Source organism: Solanum stenotomum, chromosome 1 (assembly GCF_019186545.1).
Source record: "Solanum stenotomum isolate F172 chromosome 1, ASM1918654v1, whole genome shotgun sequence".
In the NCBI taxonomy this organism is placed as follows: Eukaryota; Viridiplantae; Streptophyta; class Magnoliopsida; order Solanales; family Solanaceae; genus Solanum; species Solanum stenotomum.
Window position 1 is genome coordinate 93,137,619 of NC_064282.1, and position 15,456 is coordinate 93,153,074.

General features: G+C 31.9%; 2 protein-coding genes across 2 annotated transcripts in view; both read left to right on the forward strand.

The window, feature by feature from the left end:
• Positions 1 to 15,456, forward strand: part of LOC125871115 (uncharacterized) — a 367,917-nt gene that overhangs the window by 52,567 nt on the left and 299,894 nt on the right. The gene's annotated exons all lie outside the window — the stretch shown is intronic.
• Positions 1,556 to 7,736, forward strand: LOC125859189 (exopolygalacturonase-like). Its single transcript, XM_049538897.1, has 5 exons — positions 1,556 to 1,601; positions 2,947 to 3,050; positions 5,213 to 5,503; positions 6,298 to 6,801; positions 7,494 to 7,736. The coding sequence occupies exons 1-5, from the start codon at positions 1,556 to 1,558 to the stop codon at positions 7,734 to 7,736; spliced, it is 1,188 nt and encodes a 395-aa protein (XP_049394854.1).

Below are 15,456 nucleotides of genomic sequence, written 5' to 3' on the forward strand. Positions count from 1 at the left end.
AACCCGCACTAGGCAAGCCCGATGCGACAAGCTCGACCCAGAAGACAAACCCCTTGCTCTCGCTGGCAAGGGATTTCAAACTTGAAACCTCCAATATGAAAGTCCATGCCCAAACCACTAGGCCACCCCGAAGGGTAAGCCTCATTCTTTCTCGACAAAGCGCAAATGCCTAGATTTAGGATCAACTATGACAAGGTCAATTTTTTTTATGCTAATTAATCTTTGTAGATTAGAGAATATGTGACATTCTTTAGCTAAGTATTCTCTCTTTTGTTTTTCGGCCGATTACTTGATATCATGATTCAGGCAATTTTTTAAGTAGTTAGGGGTTATTCAGCATGAATTAGATGATCTTTTAATTTGTTTGTGTGTTAGTATATGAATTTTTTTTTATGATATGATTTTTGAAAATTATTTTTATAAAATCTTTACAAGATCCTCTGTAATGACCTAGGGGAACAATATCTATAGTCTCACAATGATTCACGTCATATTTTTGTATTTAGGGTCACACAACAAGAATTAATTGGTTTTTTCAGTTATTTGTGTGTTAGTACGTGAAGTTTTAGTGATATGGATTTCGGACACTTTTCTTTTGTAAATATTTTACAAGACTCTCCATAATGACTTGGGGGAACAATACCTATAGCATAACTTTGATTCACGGCACTTTTTAGCATTTAGAGGTCACTCAATAAGATGTAAGCGATTTTCTCAATTTTTTCGTGTCTTATAACATGAATTTTTTGGTGATGGATTTTGAGAAATTTTTTTGCAAAAACTTTACAGGACCCTCCGTAATGACATGGAAAAACAATACATATAGTGTCACTATGACCACACCACTTTTTCAACATTTAGGGACCACTCAACCGGAATTTGGCGGTTTTCTCAATTTTCATGTGAAATAGTATATGACGTTTTTGGTGATATAAATTTCGGACACTTTTTTAACAAATTCATACGATATGTGAGAGAATAAAACATGAAGTCTTGAAACTCAAGAGATAGCCTATCAACATGATAAAGAAAAATCAAAGAATAACTTTTTTTTTTAAGGATGTCCTATAGCCTCTCGAAAATAAATACAGGCGTTATCGTATAAATATGCAAGTTTCTACTAAACTCTAGCTCTTGTACCTGTAAGGCTAGTGATCAATCTAGACACGTTGGTATCATATTATCATGATAGGGCCTACCAAATTCCCCCATAGATGAATCAACCCCTTGCCAACATAGAAACATTTTAAAGAAATGTGGAAGAAATAAACAATAAAGTAAATAGTTTTAAAACTCATTCTTTCATAAGTAAAATTAAGAAGCGCAAAAGTTAAGTCAATCGCAAAATCTAGTATCGCTAGTACAAAAGTTTGCTAAACATACAATTGTTTACTACATCAAAATGTTTCAAGTCAATTCAAGTATTCGAAATTATTTTCCATAGAATATCATGTCAATTTAAGTACTTAAAACCATTTTCCTTTGAGTTTCATGTCAATTTATTTACTGAATCATGACTATATAAGCTATTTTGATATTAACAGATTTAATATAGATGAAATTTGTGGAAGCAGACAGTCATTATAATATCTTTGCTCGCGGTAATTGTAACCTCTCGGGAGAATCGATGACTGCATCAAAGATGTGATGCTAGTACATATATCTGAGACTTTTTAATTGGCTAATTGTTAATAACCCCAGGACTATGGAACAAAAGATTATCTCGGACCTAGACGGACATAATCAATTTTACTATTGCATATCGCAATCAGCTCATAATCGCAATTTTTTCACTCAAAATTTATTTTTGTTCTTTTATTTTGCGTATATGCAGTGTAATGTGAGATCATCTAACTTGATTGATAAAAAATATATCTATAGTCAACTCACAAATGATGTTAACAAAATATAATTTTGAGCTACTTATATAGTAAAAATTCGCTATTCACAATGACACTCGTTTCATTTCAAAAAATTAACAGTCTCTAGTAAATAACAGTACAATATAGGGGTGAGCATGATACGGTATTGAAAAGTATGGTACGGTTATTTGATTTGTGATCTAAAAATATTATTTCATTATCATATCAAATTAATTCGGTATGATTTGATATTTTAAAAATTGATTTTGGTATTTATGGTATTGTAATTGTTTACTATAGTTAGTCAACTTCAAGTTTTTAACTTACACATATTCGTATAATAAAGAATTATGACTTTGATTTTTTTAAAAACGTCTCAATTATATCATACTATTACCTTATACATATAAAAATATTAAAAATAAAGTACAAACAATTCTCTTTGTTAATCAATCACCCAAAGCGAACATTTAAATCAAGATAGAGTAATCAAAATTTCAACATATAAATAATTAGTTAGGTGCGGTATTCCTATTTTGGTATTGTTTTTATAAATATCAAATACCATACTGAATACCAAACTTTTTAAAAAAACATATCAAATACATAAAACCTGAATCACGATGTTAAAATTTTTTATTTCGATATGATATATATTCGATATCTATCATACCATGTCCACGGCTAATACAACCTAACGATTCTCATAAGCCTAGCTGGTATTTCAGTCAACTTACCATGATATTCATTCAACTTACCATGATATTCATTCAACATACCATGATATATATTCATTTTTCTTTCTTTGCAACTCACTAAATCCAAACAAATATTTTGGGTGTAATAATTGAATATAAATTGTCAAAAATAATATTTGTCAAGACTATTAAGGAACTAGTTTAATGAAGGAACTATAATTTGAAAAGAGTGATAGGAAAGCAAATCTCTTCGGTATAATTGAGTCATTTGAAAAGTCAAAATATGAGGTGAAAAAAAGGTGTATATATAAACACAAGTGAAAAAAGAAAAAATAAAGAACGAAGAACAAAAATATAAATGGCTTCAAAATTTTGTTTGAAAATAGTTTTTATATTAAGCCTTATTTTTGTACGCACTAATGCTGATGACAAAATTTTTAGTGTCATTTCCTATGGTGCCAAAGCAGATGGAGTGACAGATGATAGTGAGGTGTGAACCAATCATTTTACCTTTTAATGCATTTTTAATTAATTGTCATTTTTTATATACACACAAACACTATAACTGTAATTAATATGCACATTAACAAACAATGTTTGATATCTTTATCAACATTAGTTAATTGTCATTACATTCAATATCACTATAAGTTTAGAAACATTTACTAATTATCATGGAAAAAATATATTTAGCAGTAATTAAATTATTAATAATTAATTGCCGCTAAAGATCAGTTTTAACATAGTAAAAGTCCCATTTTTACTTTTTAACGTGTCTTTATTTTTATTTAAGTCATTATTACATGTATAATGTCTTTTTTTTTCAAAATGAGTAAGTATTATGTTTTTTTTTGTTTCCCATCCGGTGTTTTAATTAATTGTCATTTTTATATATATACAAACACTACAATAAAAATAGCTTTTAACAGTGATTAATATGTATATTAACNGCCACCCTCAATTGCAAAAAAGAAAGTGCGCTCACGCACCAATTATTATCTGACATGTGTAAAGTTTTAATTTTTAATCTTTATTTTCATTTTCATTTTTTTTATTTTATTAGCTTCATTTTTTTTCTTATTTTTTTTTCTCTTTCTTCTTCTTTCTTTATCACTCTTTTTCGTTGTTGCAGCCTTCCATCTAGCCAGCCGCCATCACTGCAAATCCTCGACTTGGCCACCATAGCCGCCAATGGAGTAGCCTTCATCACGCCATTATTAAAATCTCATCAAATCATTATTAAATCAAAATAAAATTACTAATAAATTATAAATTGAAAATTAATAATCACCTTCAATCTATCATCTTCTTTCCAATATTAAAACAATTATGCAGCGAAACTCCATTATGATGGAGGTAATGAAATACTATAATACACTCGAATCGATGCTAAAGAACTACATTTTTAAAAAATATATATATATTATCAAAGGAGGTTCACAATTATTATTATTTTTAAAAAAATAAGGGACAAAAGTAGAAAAGGGAACAAAGAGAAGCAAGAAGACAAGGAAAAACAAAACGAGTGAAGTAAATGGGTTTTCTAAGTTGAAGAAGATAGAGATGAGATAGTTGATTCTTTTGAGTTTTGGGGAAGAAGATAGCAAAAAAATAAAATAAAATGGAGAAAGTACAATAAAATAAATAAAAGAAAAAAAAACATTTCTAATTAAATAAATATATATTTACGTTTTGACTCAGCTCACTCGCTATCAGAGAGTGAACTACACTCTACATGCCACATAGGCACGTAATGGGACAATAAATTCATTCTACATAAGAAGAGGGAGGTAATAGGACCCCCGCAAAGTTCAGGTGTCTTTTTAAAAAACAGGTCTTAGTTTAATGGGGTAATGATGTATTTTTCCTAATTAAATTATTAATAATTAATTGCCGCTAAAGATCAGTTTTAACATAGCAAAAGTCCCATTTTTACTTTTTAACGTGTCTTTATTTTTATTTAAGTCATTATTACATGTATAACAATGTCTTTTTTTTTCAAAATGAGTAAGTATATGTTTTTTTTGTTTCCCATCCGGTGTTTTAATTAATTGTCATTTTTATATATATACAAACACTACAATAAAAATAGCTTTTAACAGCGATTAATATGTATATTAACAAAAAGTGTTAATGTCTTTATTAACATTAGTTAATTGTCATTGCATCCAATGTTACTATAAGTGTTAGGAACATTTACTAATTACCATGGAAAAAAACATATTTAGCGGCAATTAAATTATTATTGTTAATTAACTGCCGCTAAAGATCAATTTTGACATAATACAGTCCCATTTTACTTTTAGTGTGTCTTTAATTTTATTTAAGTCATTATTACATGTATAATGATGTCTTCTTCTTTTATTCATTGGTTTCATTGGGTGTCCGATATCCACATTGGAGTTAGACTAAATTCGGATTTGCACCAAAAGTCCCACATTGGTCAGTAAAAGCACTCTCTAACAAAGGGGATTTTGAACCCAAGGGGACTCAAACCTGAGACCTCTTGGTTAAGGATAAAATAGTATTTACCACTCCACCATAACCTTCGTTGGTAGTAAATATAGTTGTCACTCATGTATATATAACAAATTTGGTGTCTAATTAAATATTCTTTTACTATTTTTTTTATTTTTTTATTATAAATAAAAGGTATTTTTGAAAGCTTGGATGGATGCATGCAAATGGAATGGAGAAGCTACATATTTGATACCTTTAGGAACTTATATGATATATGGTGCAAATTTTAATGGACCATGTAAAGGATCCTTGATTGTTAAAATTCAAGGAGTTATTAAAGCTTCAACAAATCCAAAAATATTTTGCAAGGGTTCTTGGATTTCTTTTGAATATTTAAATAACTTAGAGATTGAAGGAGGTGGAACTTTAGATGGACAAGGAGCTTCTGCTTGGGGACAATCTCAATGTGCAACTCGTCCTTATGTAAGTTTTCAATTAGTTTTATTTTCCACTCGATGTTCGGTATCCACATTGGAGTTCCGACTAAATATGAATTTGTGCTGGGAGGTCCCATATTGATGGGTAAAACACTCCCTAACAAAGGCGACTCTGTACCTAAGAGTGCTCGACCAGAGACCTCTTGGTTAAGAATGAAGGAGAGTACTTACCAGTTTTCATTAGTTATACTATATTTTTTTGTCTAAATTATTCTGATTTGATAATTTTGATTAAGATTATTTATACTGAATTACACGTTATTTGTATCTTTTTAATTAAAAAAATGCTTATTTGATGAAGCGTTAGATGAAAGTTAAAGTGAAAAATAAATCATTATTTGACACAATTAAAATTTTAACTTTGGTCAGTAAATTAATTTGTGTTCTTATTTTGTTGTATTCATTTTGTGCCTCCTCTTGTGAAAGGTAAAGTAAAAATTAAAAAAAAAAATAGTTTGTACTACTAAGGTCACAAATTAGGGGTACATGACTGGATTAGTGCGAGTTTTTCAAATATCAAATCAAATCATGTTGGATTTTTAAATTTATAAATCAAATCAAAGGTTTTTCAACCTCAAATTTTTTGGGTAAAGTAATCGTACAATGAACTTGTGCTCCAAATATTTCTTAAGTCCAATCAAAATAAGCGATTTGGTTCGATTTTCTGTTTAATTTAATAAAGTTTGTGTTATTTCCTTGATCTTTTTATGGTTACCATTAATTTCTTTTGTGTGCATGTGAAGTTACTAACTAAAATATTATTTTCAATGTTTTTTTTAGACTATTGGATTGAGTTCTATCCAAAATGCAATTGTGCACGATATACACTCTATCAATAGCAAGATGTTCCATTTCGATATCTATAATTGCAATAACGTGACATTAAGTCATGTAAATATAATTGCACCAAGTGATAGTCCCAACACCAATGGAATTCACATTAGTTTATCGTCAAATATTAGAGTTTTCGATTCCAACATTGGTACTGGAGATGATTGTATATCTATATTTGCTGGAAGTCAAAATGTTAATATTTCTGGAGTCACTTGTGGCCCTGGCCATGGAATAAGCATTGGAAGCTTAGGGAATAAGCCAAATGAAGTTGTGAAGGATGTACATGTGAAAAATTGTACTCTTATTGCTACTCAAAATGGAATGAGGATTAAGTCTTGGGCATCATCAAATGTTGGTGAAGCAACAAGTATTAGTTTTGAGGATATTATAATGGACAAGGTGAATAATCCTATTATTATTGATCAACATTATTGTCCTTCACATACTGCAGTTTTCAGGTACAAATTGCTTTTTTCCTTCTTTTCACCTTCAAATTTTATATATTGAGTATGTTGTAAGCAGGGGCGGAGCTAAATGGGGTTTGGGATTCGGACAAATCCAATAGCTTTTTTGTAGATCCTGTATTTGTGAACTGCCTAACAAAACTGATTGATAGCTCAGTGTTAAGAAATTAGTGGTGAAAATGTTTTCCACTCTAGTGTTGTGGGTTTGAACCCCACTACCCACTACTAACAAAAGTTTATATTTAAAAAAAAAAATCATGTTTTGCATTATTTTTCATTCGGTCCTAAAATTTAGAACCCCCAAACATGTTTTGTAATATTTTTCTCTTCCGCCCTAAAATTTAAAATCCTCAAGTATGTTTTGTAATAATTTTCTCTTTCGTCCTAAATTTTAGAATCTTCAAACTCCTAGTTCTGATTCTGCTCTAAATAGTTAGTCATGTTCAATAAAAATAACTTTTTGGATAAAGTTTTTTCTTGATTGGTGAAATTCTTGAATATGAAAGATGTATAAAAAAAATAAGGAGTTAATTTTTTTGTTTTTTGTTTTGTGAATTAAACATATTTTAGTATCCCAAACACACAAATTTCTTATGTCATGTGAAATATGAAAATTTGTATAAGCTTTATATTTTGTATTAATTTATTGATTTCACTCTATTTTTTTTTAATTTGTAGAAAAGCTTAGTGCAAATCAAGAATGTGACATTCAACAACATAAGAGGAACTTCAAATTCATTGGTAGCTGTGTATTTCAATTGCAGTTCTTCATTGCCTTGTCAAAAAATCAATCTTAATGATATTAAGTTGATTACTGATAATAACTCTAAACCTACAATTGCATCGTGTGCTAATGCTATAGGACACGCCACGGGCATCGAGTTACCTCCGAGTTGCTTAAAGCCTGCTCTTGAATCTTGAACTTAGGGTTATTCGAATTTCAAAAAAGTTAGAAAGGAAATGTTCGATGATTTCTTATAGATTGAGATTTTTTGTACTCGATTTCTTCAGATAATAATTCTTGATCCACTTAATCATTCTTGAGATTTTATTATTTTTAATTTTAAAAAACTTCTTTCTGTTGAGTCATTGATGATTGTTATGGAAATACTAAAAGTATTCTATAAGCAAAATAAGCATTTGAAAAAGAATCAAATCTTTTTATTTAACTGAGTATATATCTTTTACTTGTATAATATTTTTAATACTTTTAATTTAGAATTAAATCTTTATCGTCAATATGATAGTGGTTATTATGTTTTAAGAAATATTCAAGGTTAAGGTAGAACTTTTTTAAATTCTTATTATCTATTGATCTCATTTTTTTTTCACTAAATAGAAATTCAAAAATATTTTTATATGCTTCACATTATTAAAAAACAAAATTGAAGTGAAAAAATGACTTAATATACTATGTATAAGATACTAGATGTTTAATGCCCGTGCCAACACGTGATTTGGAGTACTTTTTACATGTTTGGATCAAAATGATAAATTTACTGATCATGATTGATGCTCCAATCAAATTTCCTAAAGGAACATTGGAAAAGAACCTAATTAAACGAAGATTCTCATTAAACATCTATACTTTTTAAGTTGTACAAACTTCATTAGATGAAGTCAAAATCTTGTAGATGTGCCTGTCCACCCAAAATATGGCCTTACTCCAGTACACAAGTTCCTCCATCCATATGTCTCTTCATCATTTGGTATTACCTATTTGCAACAAAATATTAATAGTAGCCTTGAGTGCATATAGTTGTGTAAATGGTTGGCAAATATCTTTGAACAAACTTTTAATGAACCCAACAAATTCAAATATAATTGCAAGTATATTTTCCCCAAATTTCCAGCACAACTACGTACATATTTGATGCTACAACTTTAATAAGCTCAAGCTCTATCTGTATTTGTACCAACGATAAATAGATTCAAACTATCATTGCAGAATAAATTTCCTAAGCGATCATTAAAGTTCATCAAATTAATCACTTTCTCTTAATTGAAATCAAATTATTCAGTTATTACATTATCTCGTACAAAAAAACAGAATAGCCATGAAAAGCACATTCATAAAATAGAAGGACAAAAATATTTTTAGTTATAAGTTATTATAATTAACATGAACATTACCTATCAACCATGAAAGCAAGTCTATTCCTTGTTAGTTGATAATAATGTTCAAATGGTCCAAGTAAAAAGGAACACTTAAAATAAATATTCATAATCCCAAAATTCCAACGAATCTTTCCACGCCCTCAAATGATAAGAGTAAAAATGAAATGAATTATTAGCATAAAACTCTGTAAGAACAAAGAGAAAATTGAATGATAGGCCTACCTTGGTTAGAGGCATAAATAAAGCTATTGTAAGAAATGAAAAAAAAATCAAAGGTTAAATTCAGAGTTCGATTTATTATTGCTAAAGAAGAGTCCAATTTTTTCCTTTATTGAGCAAAATTTTGAAACAATGCATATTCATTTATTTAACTGAATAAGACACTATGAGAGCAAACAAAGTATTTTACACAGACAAAGAAACACCTAGGAAAATTATGAATAGAAATGAAAGCAAGAATAAAATGGAGACTCATGTTAATCATCAGTTAGTATATAATTATGTAAACTACCGGAAGTCTCAGAAGATCTAATAAATTATTTTGAAAAGAAAAAAAAAACTGCAATGCTATAACTTTCAACAACAAAAATTAAAGCAAAAAATGGCAAAATACTCGCATGCAAGAACTTTGAATAGCCAATTTCATACACGTAGCACAAGAGAGTATTACCAAAATATCCCCAATTTAAATTTTATTGTCAACTAACAGACATGTTGATACCATATTGATACCCACTCTTCTAATATAGTAGAATAATCTACGCTAGAAAAATTCTTCAAAAGACATTGTAATTTCTTTTCTTTTATTTTGATGAGTTGTGATTCGAGCCATTATGAAAGATACTATCTATCTCATTAATAAAGAATGATATTAATTTTACTTACTATTTTAAAGAAGCCAATAAAATAACGGATTATTTAATAAAATAGATCACAACGATTAATAGAATAACTATCTACAACAATTTTAATGAAGTGTTAGAGAGTGCTAAAGACTCATTCTTTCTCGACAAAGCGCAAATGTCTAGATTTAGAATCATATATGACAAAACTAATATTTTTTGTAAGCTAATTAATCTTTGTATAGTAGGGAATGAATGGCATTTCTTTTGGCTGATTGCTTGATATCATGATTCAGGCAATTTTTTTTAGTAGTTAGGGTTATTCAACAAAAAATAGATGATTTTTTAATTTGTCCGTGTGTTAGTATATAAATTTTTTGATGATATGAATTTTGGAAACTATTTTTATAAAATCTTTACAAGATCCTCTGTAATGACCTAGGGGAACAATACTTATAGCCTCACAATGATTCACGTCATATTGTAGCATTTAGGGTCACTCAACAAGAATTAAGTGATTTCTTTCAGTTATTTGTGCGTGTTAGTACATGAAGTTTTAGTGATATGAATTTTGGACACTTTTTTTGCAAAAACATTACAAGACCCTCCATAATGATATGGAGGAACAATACCTATAGCATAACTTTGATTCACACCACTTTTTAGCATTTAGAGGTTACTTAATAGGATTTAAGCGATTTTCTCAATTTTTCGTGTCGTATTACATTAACTTTTTGGTGATACAGATTTTGAAAAAAAACTTTGCAAAAACTTTACAGGACCCTCCGTAGTGATCTGGGGAAAGTATACGTATAGTGTCACTATGATCACGCCACTTTTTCAGCATTTAGGGACCACTCAACATGAATTAGGCGGTTTTCTCATTTTTACATGTGATAGTACATGACGTTTTTGGTGATAGAAATTTCGGACACTTTTTTAGCAATATCTTTACAGGACCCTCTGTAATGAACTTGGAGAACAACAGTCTCACTATGATTTACGATACTTTATTATAATTTAGGGGCCACTCAACAAGAATTGGGTGATTTTCTCAATTTTTCATGTGTGTTGGTACATGAATTTTCTAGTGATATGAATTTTGTAAATGTTTTTTCCAAAATCTTTACAAAACCTTTCTTAATGACTTGGGGGGACAATACATGCAGCCTCACCATGATTCACACCATTTTGTTAACAATTAAGACCACTTGACAAGAATTAGGCAATTTTTTCAGCTTTTTGTGTTTTAGTACATGAAGTTTTTGGTGATATGAATTTCGGGCACTTTTTTGGCAAACACTTGACAAGACCCTCTGTAATGACTTGGAGAACACTATCTATAGTCTAACCATGATTCACGACACTTTGTAAGCATTTAGGGGCCACTCAACAAGAATTAGATAATTTTGTCAACTCCTCATGTGTGTTAGTACATGAATTTTTGGTGATATGGATTTCAGGAAATTATTTTGCAAAAACTTTACAGGGCTTCCTTAATGACGGGAATGATCTTGGACATATTTATATGCCCAATTACTACAAATTACCCATTTTTTAACGTGAGTTTAAGGACATTCACTCATCTAACTAACATATTTTACTTAGAATTGCGATGATTGCGTACTAGCATACATGATTAGCAATTTTGCAGGGTTCCTAAGGGAAGTGATCAATTCAAGGAAGGAACAGGAGTTGAAAACGACAAATGACTCTAGGAGCAAAAGTTGGCGTGGCGCGACGCGCCAAGGCCCAGTTTACTGGAGCTGTATTTTGGCGCACTGGCAGCGCAGCGCACCAGCCTGCCAGGCGCGATGTCCCACAGCCTTGTGGATGTTTGAGCAAAATTTGATTTAAAAAGGACTCCTTATTGAAGTAGATTTAGGATCTAGTTTTCCTAACTTCTATAAATAGACCCCTAAGGCTAATTTGTAGGGGTTCGACATTATTTTGGTGTGCAAGAGCAAGTTTCATCATTTGTAATAGGTTTTGATCTTCTAACTCTTATATTTTTCGAAAATCGCATGAACAATAGTATTTTGTGGTTTTCTAATAGCATGAGTGGCTAAACTTCCTAGTTATGGGGTTGTAGCTACGAATCGAATGTTAAATATTTAAGGTTTATGAATTAATTATTGGTTGTCATTATAAGTTACTTTTATATTCTTGTTTTAGTATTTTATGCTTGCACACCATAAGATAAATCTATTGTCTAATTTTAAAATCGAGAGAGGAGGGATTAGATAGACCAGAGAATATAGAGAGCTTGAACGACCCATTAAGTTGAGGTGATTTGTGTTCAGGAGTGATGCCTGGATGAACAACTTGCTTGGTTACGAAACATGATGAAATATAAATGCTCGACAGTTAGTTTATTTATCCCCGCTCAACGATGTAGTTAGGCAGCTAATTAGAGTAAGCAACTAGAGGTGTGTAACCCGACTCATGCAATTAACCCTGTAAACCAGTAACTTGACAACTAAAATTAGTTCTAAGCCGATTATATGATATATGAGATTCATTGCATGTTGCAGCCCTGGAATTGTCTTTTACTTGTTTGAAACATCATCTTAAGTCGTTCACAAGCAGTTACTTTTAGTTATTGCATAATTCGTAATAGTAGTAAACAACCATCACTAACTCTTGAAAAGGTTACTTTTATTTTATTTGTTGAATTGAATGTTAGATATAAAGTGATCATAAGTCCCTTGGGAACAAGAACTCGTTTCTTTAAAGAATCTATATTACTTGCACGACCACGTACACTTGCGTGTGTTTTGGGGAGCAATAAGTTTTTGGCGCCGCTGTCTAGGACTTAGAAATTGATTTATATTCGATCTTCTTAAGTCTACAATTAGAATATTCAGGTGTTAATTACTTGATCTTAGCTTTTGATTGCAGGCACTGACTTTCAAGTCTGGCTCAAAAAGAAGAACTTGTCGAACCAGACAGCGAACCCGAAAGAGCTTTACACCGACGCAGACAAATGGCTAATCAAGGACGTCATGGAGAATTGGGGTTAGTTCTTCAGGAAGACAATGAGGAGAATAACCAAGACAACGTGAATAACCGAGAAAACTTGAATAACCAAGGGGTACCCCATGTCGTACCTATAAGACCAGTCCATGATGTGGTAGTCCCACTCATAGCCAATATGGCATCTAGTATTAGGAAACCTCCACCGGGGGGGGTAGATTTGAACTAAAACAGGGCATAGTACAACTCATCCATTCTAATGGGCAATTCACTGGTCTCCCTCACGGGGATCCTCAAATACACATTAGAAACTTCATAGAGATTAGTGATATTTACATCCCAAATGGTGTCTTATCAGATTATGTGAGGCTGATATTGTTTTTGTATTCATATTAGGAGGCGCAAGGCGCTGGTTAGATTATGAGCCACCAAACTCCATCACCACCTGGATTACCTAACTAAGAAGTTCTTGATTCGATTCTTCGCATCCAAGAAAATCGCACTGTTGAGGAGTGAGATATTAAGCTTTAAGCAAAACCAGGGGGAGGATATATACCAAGCATGGGCTCGTTTTAAGCAAATGTTGAATGTCTACCCGCACCACATGCAAACTAATGAGGTACTTGATCACACGTTCTTTGAAGGTTTTGATTATAATGCACGTGTACTTCTTAATAGTGCAACAGGTGGACAAGCCCTAGAAAAAACCTATAAGGAGTTGTTCGACTTACTCGATAGACTCTGCGAAGGGAACCCAAAGTATGAGGGGGAAATGCCTAGAACCATAACCCAAAAGGCTACGGGGATCTTAGATGTAGATCAAGTTACTGCCATAAACGCCAAATTAGATGCAATGCAACATAACACAGCCTTACATTTTAAACAAATGGCCCTAAACCATACACCGGTAAACGTTGTACAACAGGCAGTAAATTGATGTGGGGTATGTGGTAGTGGAGCTCATGAAACCAAACTATGTGAGGAAAACCCGAATTCCGTAAACTATTTGGGTAATGCGCAAAGGGGTGGAGGTCAGCAACACTATGGTAACACTTATAACCCTAGTTGGAGGAACCATCCTAACTTCTCATGTGGTGGGAACTAGCACCAGAACCAAAACCAAAACCAAGCGCAAGGGGCCAACCACTACCGTTCTCAAGGGACTGGGCAATAATACCAAAATTCTAATCAAAGCGCAAATCCTAAAATAAATAAGGAGGCTGAAATAGGGACAAAAATAAATGCTAGGATAGATAAGCAGGATGAGACCATCAGAAACATCCAAATGTCCCAAATGAGTTTAGAGAAACAAGTTGCACAAGTAGCTAATTCTCTGAACTTGCGTCCCTAAAATGGGCTGCCCAGTGATACTGAACCCAACCCAAGCAACTGAATGCGGTAAGTACTAGAACTGGGTTACAACTAGATGAACTAGCTCCAAAGAAGAGAGATATTGAGGCTAGTACTAAAGAAAAGAAAGTGGAAGAGGTAGTAAAAAACTACAATGTTGAGACACCCATTCCTCAAAAGAAACTACCCTCTCCGTTTCCACAAAGGATCAAAAAGCAGAATGAGGATGAATGTTTCGGTAAGTTTCTCTCTCTCCTTAAACAGGTTCACATTAACCTACCTTTGGTTGACATGTTGCAGGTTATCCCGAAGTATGCTAAGTACGTGAAGGAAATAGTGGCTAATAAAAGGAGGCTCACTGAGTACAAAACTATGGCACTTGTTGCTCCTAATTGCAGATGCAAGTGTACGTTGTCGCGCAAGTAATATAGTGGCTCTTAAAAGAACCAAATTATCGAACCCAAAGGACTTGTCAATTAACTATTTTTACTAAATTATATTGGTCTAATTATTTATTTAAGAGTGCCAAAAGAAAAGAATGCAGAAATAAAATAATAAGATTACTTACGATAGTTGGAAAATTCCTGGGTTGTAGCTTGCAACGAAACTCATGTATCATATTCTTGGCTTAGAACTAATTTTAGTTGTCAAGTTACTGGTTTACAGGGTTAATTGTAAGAGTCGGGCAACACACCTCTAGTCGCATACTCCAGTTACCTGCCTAACTACATCGTTGAGCGGGGGATAAACAAACTAACTGGTGAGCATTTATATTTCATCTTGTTTCGTAACCAAGCAAGTTGTTTATTCGGGAATCACTCCTGAACACAAATCACCTCAATTAAATGGATCGATCGAGCTCTCTTGTTCTCTGGTCTATCTAACCCCTCCTCTCTCGATTTTAAAATTAGACAATACATTTATCTTATGGTGATCAAGCACAAAATACTAAAACAAGAATATATAATTAACTTATAATGACAACCAAGAATTAACTCAAAAACCTTAAATAGTCAATATTCAATTCGTAGCTACAGCCCCAGAACAAGGGCTTTAGCTGCTAATCTCTAAGAAAATAAGAAGAAGAAAAGAACCCTAAAAAGTATCGACAACTTTATACTTTGATTCCCTCTAATTGATCTTTCCCTCTGTCTAATCTCCAGAATAATTATTTCTATAGACTATTTATAGATGTAGAAAATCACAAATAAAATAACTGAGTCCAAAATCAACTGGGAATTCAAAACCAAACGGAATTAAAATTCCGAACAGTGGTACGCGTATTTGCTGTTATGCAGCCTCCTTTAATTTGTTGCTGCTGCCTGACACATGGCCCAGCAGGTAAGGTTTCTGCA